The 13,702-nt window shown below is 39.1% G+C and overlaps 1 protein-coding gene across 1 annotated transcript in view; it reads left to right on the top strand.

Moving 5' to 3' along the window:
* Window positions 1-2,436: 2,436 nt before the first annotated feature.
* Window positions 2,437-13,702, top strand: part of LOC142382705 (uncharacterized) — a 33,698-nt gene continuing 22,432 nt past the window's right edge. Inside the window, exons 1-5 of the mRNA XM_075468827.1 lie at window positions 2,437-2,743; window positions 3,609-3,629; window positions 5,655-5,675; window positions 7,705-7,725; window positions 11,358-11,378. Of these exons, the coding sequence (XP_075324942.1) occupies window positions 2,437-2,743; window positions 3,609-3,629; window positions 5,655-5,675; window positions 7,705-7,725; window positions 11,358-11,378 (391 nt within the window). The remainder of the gene's footprint in view (window positions 2,744-3,608; window positions 3,630-5,654; window positions 5,676-7,704; window positions 7,726-11,357; window positions 11,379-13,702) is intronic.

Here is a 13,702-nt window from a genome sequence, read left to right as displayed (position 1 = left end):
ATCTATCTTAGCTGAATTTTAGCCCATTCAATGTGGGCTGTTGTTATTATTTCTGTTAGGCTGCTATCATGTTAAAATGATATAACAAGTTTTAAATGGAAATAGCTGAAATCACAAAATAAGAATAATAACATGAATAATTTTAGATAAAAGCCTGTTTAAGCATTTTAAAAAATAATAATTTATTCCAACATTTGTGAACTCACACAATTCTATTTGGGATAAAAACTTCCAAGAATGAGCAACAATTAAGAACATTTTACTGCCATATAAAACCATGGCTTAGAATTGTTTTGTTTTGACAATTGAAAGTTACACAACTTCTTTCACATTGTTAATCAATAAATCAATAGGCGTACATATTTCAAAACTTGTGTTGCAAATAATGAGTCTAATTTACTATTACTCAGCTTATTTAACAACACAATGCATTCAAACATTTTGCAATGTATGTTTTAATAAAATCTTTTAAAAAAAGCATTTATTTTGACACACAATACTGAGGTGAGAGCAGTGTGAATGTTATGCTATGATGACTGCATAGGATTCTAAATACAGTGGCCATAAGAGGACAAAAATGTGTTTATGTTTTTACATTTGCAGCATTCGATATATCGGCCTGAGTCCGTCTCTGAAAAAGGCTGCACAACAGCGCCAAAACCTGCCAGTGGCCAAGAAAAGGAATTACACATGTACTCACCATAGAGAATAAACAGGAAGAAATGAGATTAACGGTGTTAAAGTCCGGTGCGGGAGGGATGGAATACATTACGGACACATTTTAGAGGGCCAAAAAAATGACGAGGCGGGCCGTAGTTTTGGGACCATTGGTCTAACTTAAAGGGGACATGAAAAAAATCCCCTTTTTCTGTGCTTGAGAGCACATGTTTGGGTGTCTGAAGTCACTACAAGTCAAGAAGTAAGAAAACACAACCCTGTCACTTTGTTTTGGGCCCATAGATGTGAAAATGTGTCATTCAGTGTGTGGTTGAGATTTGAGGGTAAAGTTAGGTCACTTTCCAAGAGGTGACTTTGTTCTTCTTAAAGACTGTATATTATGATCCAGGATATTAAAGGTCAGCAGTGGATAAGTTTCATGTCTTTAACAGCTGAATGATTCCTTTAGTCGGCCTTTTAGCTGTTACTGATTCAGTTCAAAGTCATCCTGGCAGCAGTTTCATTTCCCGTCACCTCTCAGCAAATTGAACTGGAATAACTGGGAAAACTTCCCTGAACAGACAGAATAACAGTGTTGTGTAGATGGTCGACACAAAGCACGTTTTATTCAAATATTTTCAGTTCTCTGAACAGTGATCAAGCTGCAACTTGATTAGAGTTTACAGATTCTCTTCAGTCCACCTTAAAGAGAGAGAGAGAGTTTAATTCCAGCTTGTTTATGGTGTGTTGTTTTTAATATGAAATATTCACTTTGTTTCTTCTTCTTTTCTCTCAATTTATGTGTTGGACCATAAAGAACAAAAACGTCGTGAAGAAGGTAGGTGTGAGTTTCTGTTTTGTTTTCCAGGTGTAACCAGCCCCTTAACTGATATAAAATGGAATATGTTTCAGTCTTCACCATCTTGAATAGGAAACATGATTTGGGTTATTGATCTATGGAGGAATGTTTGATTGATAACAGAGTAGTTTTTATGGAACTTGATATCCATAAGTGCTAATCATTTTCTACAGCAGCTGGTCCCAAAAACAGATGTTGCCTCCTTGTAATCCTCTATTGTAAAATATTTGCTGCATACAGAAGTTAAAGTGAACTGACTCAGATCTTCTTTTTACTTGGTGTGAGAGACAAAGTCCTGCTTTTTTCTGAATCCTTTAAAGTTCAGCAGTCAGTTATCAGGTCTGAAGTCCATCATGCTTTCCAGTTTAATTCAGTCCACCTTGAAGCATCTGTGACTGGTTGTTAGTCTAACTCAGTGGTCCCCAAACTTTTTCTAAAGAGTGCCGGCTCGCTCTGCATGGTTCTTTGAGAGGGCCGGAGGCCGGAGATTTTCCATGTAAATTACGGTAAATATGCCTACTGTATGCAGCAGATCTATCTTAGCTGAATGTTAGCCCATTCAATGTAGGCTGTTGTTATTATTTCTGTTAGGCTGCTATCATGTTAAAATGATATAACACAGTTTTAAATGGAAATAGCTCCAGTCTCTGCCGGTGATACCCCTCGGTGGTTTTCACAGCCACGAACAGGTCAGCCTGTGTGAACTGCTCCACCGGGGCCGAGGGGGGAGCGCTCCTCCGCGCCGGGCCGCTCGTTCACGGCTCTCCTCTCCCGGCCAGCCGCCTGAAATAAGTTGAGAAAACATCCACGCCCCCTGCAGCCGGCAGCTCCTTCTGGTGTCCGCCAGTGAGGACAGCCTCCCGGCCGCCAGCAGACAGCTGATCGCGGCGACAGCAGCGCGAGGTCCCTGTTGAGAAAACATGTGGAAGCCTGCCGGGGGACCGAGGCTCGCCTTCAGCTCAGTGGGACCTCTTGCTGCTGTCGCCGCGGTCACCTGTCTGCTGGCGGCCGGGAGGCTGTCCTCACTGGCGGACACCAGAAGGAGCTGCCGGCTGCAGGGAGCGCGGATGTTTTTCTCAACTTATTTCAGGCGGCTGGCCCGGGAGAGGAGAGCGGCCCGGCACGGAGGAGCGCTCCCTGTTCGTGGCTGTGAAAACCACCGGGAGGTATCACCGGCAGAGACTGGAGCTGCTGCTGGACATCTGGGTCTCCAGAAACGCACCACAGGTGAGTCAGGCTGGAGACTGCAGAGGCTCTGCACTGAAAACAAATGAACCCTTAATTCATAGGGGATAGATAGATAGATAGATGGATAGATAGATAGATAGATAGATAGATAGATAGATAGATAGATAGATAGATAGATAGATAGATAGATAGATAGATAGATAGATAGATACTTTATTGATCCCGAAGGAAATTCAAGCATCCAGTAGCAAGACATAATAAAGCAATACAAATGTTTATACAATTATAAACACTTTAAAAACAATCTAAGAATTTAAAAAAAATAGTTTAAACATACACTCTCAGAAAATAAAGTACAGAATTGTACATTTAGGGGTATGATGGCTTGTCAATGGGGCAGTACCCTCTGAAGGATAGTTTTGTACCCTTAAGTAGCCTAACACAGACTGTCTATTGTACCCCAGCATGTAGAAAAAAAGGTACATATATGTACCTTTTACCACTTGAGTACATATATGTACCTTTTGGACCCTCAAAACAAAAGGGTAAACAGTACATGCAGCCAGAGGCTTCTCATGAGCGGGGCGGGGCGGGGCCAGCAACAGCTTATTTGCATAAAAGTGAAAGAGCCCTTTAAACGGCTCAATTTGGGAGAGACTGAAACTGGCAAGAATAGAGCTGGTGAAATCTCTTTATGTGAGAGTGATTTTGTGCAAAGAACTTCATGAACATGTTTTGTATAGCACATAGACCAATTCTAAATTGTTTAAATAGGTAAAATATGTCTCCTTTAAAGAAAGAGAGAGTTTAATTCCAGCTTGTTTATGGTGTGTTGTTTTTAATATGAATTATTCACTTTGTTTCTTCTTCTTTTATCTCCATTTATGTGTGTTGGACCATAAAGAACTAAAACGTCGTGAAGAAGGTAGGTGTGAGTAACTAGTTTGTTCTCCAGGTGTAACCAGCCCCTTAACTGATATAAAATGGAATATGTTTCAGTCTTCACCATCTTGAATAGGAGACATGATTTGGGTTATTCAGCTATGGAGGAATGTTTTATTGATAACAGAGTAGTTTTTATGGAACTTGATATTTATAAGTGCTAATCATTTTCCACAGCAGCTGGTCCCAAAAACAGATGTTGCCTCCTTGTAATCCTCTATTGTAAAATATTTGCTGCATACAGAAGTTAAAGTGAACTGACTCAGATCTTCTTTTTACTTGGTGTGAGAGACAAAGTCCTGCTTTTTTTCTGAATCCTTTAAAGTTCAGCAGTCAGTTATCAGGTCTGAAGTCCATCATGCTTTCCAGTTTAATTCAGTCCACCTTGAAGCATCTGTGACTGGTTGTTAGTCTAACTCAGTGGTCCCCAAACTTTTTCTAAAGAGGGCCGGCTCGCTCTGCATGGCTCTTTGAGAGGGCCGGAGGCCGGAGATTTTCCATGTAAATTACAGTAAATATGCCTACTGTATGCAGCAGATCTATCTTAGCTGAATTTTAGCCCATTCAATGTGGGCTGTTGTTATTATTTCTGTTAGGCTGCTATCATGTTAAAATGATATAACACAGTGTTAAATGGAAATAGCTGTAATCACAAAATAATAATAATAACATGAATAATTTTAGATAAAAGCCTGTTTAAGCATTTTAAAAAATAATATTTTATTCCAACATTTGTGAACTCACACAATTCGATTTGGGATAAAAACTTCCAAGAATGAGCAACAATTAAGAACATTTTAATGTCATATAAAACCATGGCTTAGAATTGTTTTGATTTGACAATTGAAAGTTACAAAACTTATTTAACATTGTTAATCAATAAATCCATAGGCGTACATATTTCAAAACTTATGTTGCAAATAATGAGTCTAATTTACTATTACTCAGCTTATTTAACAACACAATGCATTCAAACATTTTGCAATGTATGTTTTAATAAAATCTTTAAAGAAAAGCATTTATTTTTACACACAATACTGAGGTGAGAGCAGTGTGAACGTTATGTTATGATGACTGCATAGGATTCTAAATACAGTGGCCATAAGAGGACAAAAATGCGTTTATGTTATTACATTTGCAGCATTCGATAAATCGGCCAGAGTCCATCTCTGAAAAAGGCTGCACAACAGCGCCAAAACCTATTAGTGGCCAACAAAGGAATTACACATGTTCTCACCATAGAGAATAAACAGGAAGAAATGAGATTAACGGTGTTGAAGGCCGGTGCGGCAGGGATGGAATACATTATGGACACATTTTGGAGGGCCAAAAATATAATGTGGCGGGCCGTAGTTTTGGGACCACTGGTCTAACTTAAAGGGGACATGAAAAAAATCCCCATTTTCTGTGCTTGAGAGCACATGTTTGGGTGTCTGAAGTCACTACAAGTCAAGAAGTAAGAAAACACAACCCTGTCACTTTGTTTTGGCCCATAGATGTGAAAATGTGTCATTCAGTGTGTGGTTGAGATTTGAGGGTAAAGTTAGGTCACTTTCCAAGAGGTGACTTTGTTCTTCTTAAAGACTGTATATTATGATCCAGGATATTAAAGGTCAGCAGTGGATAAGTTTCATGTCTTTAACAGCTGAAGGATTCCTTTAGTCGGCCTTTTAGCTGTTATTGATTCAGTTCAAAGTCATCCTGGCAGCAGTTTCATTTCCCGTCACCTCTCAACAAATTGAACTGGAACAACTGGGAAAACTTCCCTGAACCGACAGAATAACAGTGTTGTGTAGATGGTCGACACAAAGCACATTTTATTCAAATATTTTCAGTTCTCTGAACAGTGATCAAGCTGCAACTTGATTAGAGTTTACAGATTCTCTTCAGTCCACCTTAAAGAAAGAGAGTGTAATTCCATCTTGTTTATGGTGTGTTGTTTTTAATATGAAATATTCACTTTGTTTCTTCTTCTTTTCTCTCCATTTATGTGTGTCGGACCATAAAGATTTAAAACGTCGTGAAGAAGGTAGGTGTGAGTTTCTGTTTTGTTCTCCAGGTGTAACCAGCCCCTTAACTGATATAAAATGGAATATGTTTCAGTCTTCACCATCTTGAATAGGAGACATGATTTGGGTTATTGATCTATGGAGGAATGTTTGATTGATAACAGAGTAGTTTTTATGGAACTTGATATCCATAAGTGCTAATCATTTTCCACAGCAGCTGGTCCCAAAAACAGATGTTGCCTCCTTGTAATCCTCTATTGTAAAATATTTGCTGCATACAGAAGTTAAAGTGAACTGACTCAGATCTTCTTTTTACTTGGTGTTAGAGAAAAAGTCCTGCTTTTTTCTGAATCCTTTAAAGTTCAGCAGTCAGTTATCAGGTTTGAAGTCCATCATGCTTTCCAGTTTAATTCAGTCCACCTTGAAGCATCTGTGACTGGTTGTTAGTCTAACTCAGTGGTCCCCAAACTTTTTCTAAAGAGGGCCGGCTCGCTCTGCATGGCTCTTTGAGAGGGCCGGAGGCCGGAGATTTTCCATATAAATTACAGTAAATATGCCTACTGCATGCAGCAGATCTATCTTAGCTGAAATTTTAGCCCATTCAATGTAGGCTGTTGTTATTATTTCTGTTAGGCTGCTATCATGTTAAAATGATATAACACAGTTTTAAATGGAAATAGCTGAAATCACAAAATAAGAATAATAACATGAATAATTTTAGATAAAAGCCTGTTTAAGCATTTTAGAAAATAATATTTTATTCCAACATTTGTGAACTCACACAATTCTATTTGGCATAAAAAACTTCCAAGAATGAACAACAATTAAGAACATCTTAATGCCATATAAAACCATGGCTTAGAATTGTTCTGTTTTGACAATTGAAAATTACACAACTTCTTTCACATTGTTAATCAATAAATCCATAGGCGTACATATTTCAAAACTTGTGTTGCAAATAATGAGTCTAATTTACTATTACTCAGCTTATTTAACAACACAATGCAGCCAAACATTTTGCAATGTATGTTTTAATAAAATATTTTAAAAAAGCATTTATTTTGACACACAATACTGAGGTGAGAGCAGTGTGAACGTTATGTTATGATGACTGCATAGGATTCTAAATACAGTGGCCATAAGAGGACAAAAATGTGTTTATGTTATTACATTTGCAGCATTCGATAAATCGGCCAGAGTCCGTCTCTGAAAAAGGCTGCACAACAGCGCCAAAACCTACCTGTGGCCAACAAAGGAATTACACATGTACTCACCATAGAGAATAAACAGGAAGAAATGAGATTAACGGTGTTAAAGTCCGGTGCGGGAGGGATGGAATACATTACGGACACATTTTGGAGGGCCATAAAAAATGACGAGGCGGGCCGTAGTTTTGGGACCATTGGTCTAACTTAAAGGGGACATGAAAAAAATCCCCTTTTTCTGTGCTTGAGACCACATGTTTGGGTTTCTGAAGTCACTACAAGTCAAGAAGTAAGAAAACACAACCCTGTCACTTTGTTTTGGGCCCATAGATGTGAAAATGTGTCATTCAGTGTGTGGTTGAGATTTGAGGGTAAAGTTAGGTCACTTTCCAAGAGGTGACTTTGTTCTTCTTAAAGACTGTATATTATGATCCAGGATATTAAAGGTCAGCAGTGGATAAGTTTCATGTCTTTAATAGCTGAAGGATTCCTTTAGTCGGCCTTTTAGCTGTTACTGATTCAGTTCAAAGTCATCCTAGCAGCAGTTTCATTTCCCATCACCTCTCAGCAAATTGAACTGGAACAACTGGGAAAACTTCTCTGAACAGACAGAATAACAGTGTTGTGTAGATGGTCGACACAAAGTACATTTTATTCAAATATTTTCAGTTCTCTGAACAGTGATCAAGCTGCAACTTGATTAGAGTTTACAGATTCTCTTCAGTCCACCTTAAAGAGAGAGAGAGTTTAATTCCAGCTTGTTTATGGTGTGTTTTTTTTAATATGAAATATTCACTTTGTTTCTTCTTCTTTTCTCTCCATTTATGTGTGTCGGACCATAAAGATTTAAAACGTCGCGAAGAAGGTAGGTGTGAGTTTCTGTTTTAATCTCCAGGTGTAACCAGCCCCTTAACTGATATAAAATGGAATATGTTTCAGTCTTCACCATCTTGAATAGGAGACATGATTTGGGTTATTGATCTATGGAGGAATGTTTGATTGATAACAGAGTAGTTTTTATGGAACTTGATATCCATAAGTGCTAATCATTTTCCACAGCAGCTGGTCCCAAAAACAGATGTTGCCTCCTTGTAATCCTCTATTGTAAAATATTTGCTGCATACAGAAGTTACAGTGAACTGACTCAGATCTTCTTTTTACTTGGTGTGAGAGACAAAGTCCTGCTTTTTTCTGAATCCTTTAAAGTTCAGCAGTCAGTTATCAGGTTTGAAGTCCATCATGCTTTCCAGTTTAATTCAGTCCACCTTGAAGCATCTGCAACTGGTTGTTAGTCTAACTCAGTGGTCCCCAAACTTTTTCTAAAGAGGGCCGGCTCGCTCTGCATGGCTCTTTGAGAGGGCCGGAGGCCGGAGATTTTCCATGTAAATTACAGTAAATATGCCTACTGTATGCAGCAGATCTATCTTAGCTGAATTTTAGCCCATTCAATGTGGGCTGTTGTTATTATTTCTGTTAGGCTGCTATCATGTTAAAATGATATAACACAGTTTTAAATGGAAATAGCTGAAATCACAAAATAATAATAATAACATGAATAATTTTAGATAAAAGCCTGTTTAAGCATTTTAAAAAATAATATTTTATTCCAACATTTGTGAACTCACACAATTCTATTTGGCATAAAAAAACTTCCAAGAATGAACAACATTTAAGAAAATTTTAATGCCATATAAAACCATGGCTTAGAATTGTTTTGTTTTGACAATTGAAAGTTACACAACTTCTTTCACATAGTTAATCAATAAATCCATAGGCGTACATATTTCAAAACTTATGTTGCAAATAATGAGTCTAATATACTATTACTCAGCTTATTTAACAACACAATGCATTCAAACATTTTGCAATGTATGTTTTAATAAAATCTTTTAAAAAAAGCATTTATTTTGACACACAATACTGGGGTGAGAGCAGTGTGAATGTTATGTTATGACTGCATAGGATTCTAAATACAGTGGCCACAAGAGGACAAAAATGTGTTTATGTTATTACATTTGCAGCATTCGATAAATCGGCCAGAGTCCGTCTCTGAAAAAGGCTGCACAACAGCGCCAAAACCTGCCAGTGGCCAACAAAGGAATTACACATGTACTCGCCATAGAGAATAAACAGGAAGAAATGAGATTAACGGTGTTAAAGTCCGGTGCGGCAGGGATGGAATACATTATGGACACATTTTGGAGGGCCAAAAATATAATGTGGCGGGCCGTAGTTTGGGGACCATTGGTCTAACTTAAAGGGGACATGAAAAAAATCCCCTTTTTCTGTGCTTGAGAGCACATGTTTGGGTGTCTGAAGTCACTACAAGTCAAGAAGTAAAAAAACACAACCCTGTCACTTTGTTTTGTGCCCATAGACGTGAAAATGTGTCATTCAGGCTACGTGCCCACTACAATGGTAGCGACAGATAAACGTAGAACATTTCGACAGATGTGCCTATCTTGCACACGGCGACGGCGTTTTTAGGAGTTCAAAACGGAGAAAACACAAACGCCCCCCAGAGTGGAGATCTTGAAAACTTTCCAACCTCTCGTCGCCGTAGGAACAGTTCAAAATGCAGAAGTGCGTTTTTTGCACTCGTTAAATGGGTAGTTCTCCATGAACGACTCCCATGTCTCACTATTTTTATTTTGGACACTCTCCCAATCCACATTATCCACTGCCTTCCTGGCTTTGTAGTTCAGTGTCGTGTTCAGGAGCAACTGGACCTCATCATCTGTCCAAACAAAGTTTGAAGGCGTACTGTTGTTGCCGCCGCTCTTCGCCATTTTCTTCCAACTGACGCGGAGGAAGTAGCCACAAAACAGGCATTTCTCATATTTATTAATATATAACAATATAACTCATATAAAACTCACGTGGGCGGCTGTAGCTCAGGAGGAAGAGCAGTCACCCACCAATCGGAAGGTCGTTGGTTCGACTCCGGCTTCCACGGGCTACATGTCGAAGTGTCCTTGGGCAAGACACTGAACCCCACGTTGCCTACCGATAAATCTGTCGGTGTATGAATGGTTGTGTGAATGAATATAAAGCACGTAGTGTGTATAGATGTAGACGTGCTGTATGAGTGTGTGCGAATGGGTGAATGTGGCATGTAGTGTTAGAAGCGCTTTGAGTGGTCAGTTAGACTAGAAAAGCGCTATACAAGTACAGTCCATTTACCATATAACAATACCAAAGGTATTGTTGCTACTGCCACCTACGTCCGGGGCGTGCATACTACATCGGCAAACTGTGAGTTTTATACGTTTTCCCTGTTCCCGTGGATAGACAGATATCCACCCCCAAGCGCTCCTGAGAACTTAGATAAATTGTGGACGACAAAAACGGACATCTGCGTTTATGCTTCAGAGCGTTGTCGTGGGCACGTAGCCTCAGTGTGTGGTTGAGATTTGAGGGTAAAGTTAGGTCACTTTCCAAGAGGTGACTTTGTTCTTGTTAAAGACTGTATATTATGATCCAGGATATTAAAGGCCAGCAGTGGATAAGTTTCATGTCTTTAACAGCTGAAGGATTCCTTTAGTCGGCCTTTTAGCTGTTAAGCCTGGTTTAAAGTCGGTAACGCAAGCAGCAACGCAAGCCCTTGCGCGGTTGCAAGCCCCCCCTTGCGTGCTTGCGTGTGTCACCTCAATTTTCTAAACTTTACGCAAGACGCAAGCGCAAGCCACTGGCTGTGGTCGAAACCGCATACTACTTGAAAACGGCATACTCGATTTGACAGTATGCAGAGCGTTTACACACAGTGCACTTCACTCCTGCCCGAGCCGAAATCAGCCGGCCTGAAAAGCTGATTTCCCTTAAGCTATAAACTCTGTAAATATATAACTTTAGCAACATTTGAAACATTTTCAGGCGAGAAAGTAGTCGTTTAGACCCCCAAAGTGTTGAAAATCTGACAAAATACCGGCTATTTACAAGAAGAAGAAGCATGAATCCACTCCAAGAGGTCCTGGCGGTGAATTTCCTTTCATCATAGTAGGCTTGTCATTGAAAAAACCCGCTACTCCACCTACTGTCCAGGCGGTGAATCGCCACGCAGCACACGCAACCGCCGACAAAGCAAAATGAAGCATAAACGTCTCGAGCCATTAACATACGCGCAAGACGCAAGCGCAAGGGCAGTTAAAAGAAGTATAACTCAGCCTTTACTGATTCAGTTCAAAGTCATCCTGGCAGCAGTTTCATTTCTCGTCACCTCTCAGCAAATTGAACTGGAACAACTGGGAAAACTTCCCTGAACAGACAGAATAACAGTGTTGTGTAGATGGTCGACACAAAGCATATTTTATTCAAATATTTTCAGTTCTCTGAACAGTGATCAAGCTGCAACTTGATTAGAGTTTACAGATTCTCTTCAGTCCACCTTAAAGAGAGAGAGTTTAATTCCAGCTTGTTTATGGTGTGTTGTTTTTAATATGAAATATTCACTTTGTTTCTTCTTCTTTTCTCTCCATTTATGTGTGCCGGACCATAAAGAACAAAACCGTCGTGAAGCAGGTAGGTGTGAGTTTCTGTTTTGTTCTCCAGGTGTAACCAGCCCCTTAAAGTGATACTCCGGAGTAGATTCAACCTGGGGTCATTTGAACCGTGATATCCAGCCAAGTAGCCCACCCGCAGTTTTTTCGATATTGGCTGAACATCAGCTGAGTTACTGAGTTATCCTGAATAGCTTTGTACAAGGGTTAATGGATCCTGGTCCGTATCTCCAAAATTACCACACTAAAATCACATGCCATGACACCAAACTTCTACAGTAGTACAAATATGGTCTGTACTCACCAAACGATGCATTTGGAAGTTTGAAAATAGTCCAGGAGTTTATTATTATCAACACAAGCCTGATAGCTTCTCTGCAGCTAAAGCTGCGTCGACGTCACTTCAGAGAGCTGGGAGCTTCAAAGTAAGATGAGGGTTGATCTACTACTGTAGACAACAAAGTATATGCTATATTCTACATGTTTTTTTTTATGAATTTTTATGTTGTAGAGTTGTGAAGTTATTTTATCAATGGAGAAACTGAGCAGCCTTGCTTTGTTGTCTACAGTAGTAGATCAACCCTCATCTTATTTTGAAGCTCCCAGCTCTCTGAAGTGACGTCGACGCAGCTTTAGCTGCAGAGAAGCTATCAGGCTTGTGTTGATAATAATAAACTCCTGGACTATTTTCAAACTTCCAAATGCATCGTTTGGTGAGTACAGACCATATTTGTACTCCTGTAGAAGTTTGGTGTCATGGCATGTGATTTTAGTGTGGTAATTTTGGAGATACTGCCAGGATCCATTAACCCTTGTACGAAGCTATTCGGGATAACTCAGTAACTCAGCTGATATTCAGTCAATATCGAAAAAACTGCGGGTGGGCTACTTGGCTGGATGTCACGGTTCAAATGACCCCAGGTTGAATCTACTCCGGAGTATCACTTTAACTGATATAAAATGGAATATGTTTCAGTCTTCACCATCTTGAATAGGAGACATGATTTGGGTTGTTGATCTATGGAGGAATGTTTGATTGATAACAGAGTAGTTTTTATGGAAGTTGATATCCATAAGTGCTAATCATTTTCCACAGCAGCTGGTCCCAAAAACAGATGTTGCCTCCTTGTAATCCTCTATTGTAAAATATTTGCTGCATACAGAAGTTAAAGTGAACTGACTCAGATCTTCTTTTTACTTGGTGTGAGAGACAAAGTCCTGCTTTTTTCTGAATCCTTTAAAGTTCAGCAGTCAGTTATCAGGTCTGAAGTCCATCATGCTTTCCAGTTTAATTCAGTCCACCTTGAAGCATCTGTGACTGGTTGTTAGTCTAACTCAGTGGTCCCCAAACTTTTTCTAAAGAGGGCCGGCTCGCTCTGCATGGCTCTTTGAGAGGGCCGGAGGCCGGAGATTTTCCATGTAAATTACAGTAAATATGCCTACTGTATGCAGCAGATCTATCTTAGCTGAATTTTAGCCCATTCAATGTGGGCTGTTGTTATTATTTTTGTTAGGCTGCTATCATGTTAAAATGATATAACACAGTTTTAAATGGAAATAGCTGAAATCACAAAATAATAATAATAACATGAATAATTTTAGATAAAAGCCTGTTTAAGCATTTTTAAAAATCATATTTTATTCCAACATTTGTGAACTCACACAATTCTATTTGGCATAAAAAACTTCCAAGAATGAACAACAATTAAGAACATCTTAATGCCATATAAAACCATGGCTTAGAATTGTTTTGTTTTGATAATTGAAAGTTACACAACTTCTTTCACATTGTTAATCAATAAATCCATAGGCCTACATATTTCAAAACTTATTTAGCAAATAATGAGTCTAATTTACTATTACTCAGCTTATTTAACAACACAACGCAACATTTTGCAATGTATGTTTTAATAAAATATTTTAAAAAAGCTTTTATTTCGACACAATACTGAGGTGAGAGCAGTGTGAACATTATGTTATGATGACTGCATAGGATTCTAAATACAGTGGCCATAAGAGGACAAAAATGAGTTTATGTTATTACATTTGCAGCATTCGATAAATCGGCCAGAGTCCATCTCTGAAAAAGGCTGCACAACAGCGCCAAAACCTACCAGTGGCCACTAAAGGAATTACACATGTTCTCACCATAGAGAATAAACAGGAAGAAATGAGATTAACGGTGTTAAAGTCCAGTGCGGGAGGGATGGAATACATTATGGACACATTTTGGAGGGCCATAAAAAATGACGAGGCGGGCCGTAGTTTGGGGACCATTGGTCTAATTTAAAGGGGACATGAAAAAAATCCCCTTTTTCTGTGCTTGAGAGCACATGTTTGGGTGTC

The sequence above is a fragment of the Odontesthes bonariensis genome, chromosome 6, assembly GCF_027942865.1.
Source record: "Odontesthes bonariensis isolate fOdoBon6 chromosome 6, fOdoBon6.hap1, whole genome shotgun sequence".
Lineage (NCBI taxonomy): Eukaryota > Metazoa > Chordata > Actinopteri > Atheriniformes > Atherinopsidae > Odontesthes > Odontesthes bonariensis.
The sequence above is the reverse complement of the archived record's forward strand: the minus strand, read 5'-3'. Positions and strand labels throughout refer to the sequence as shown.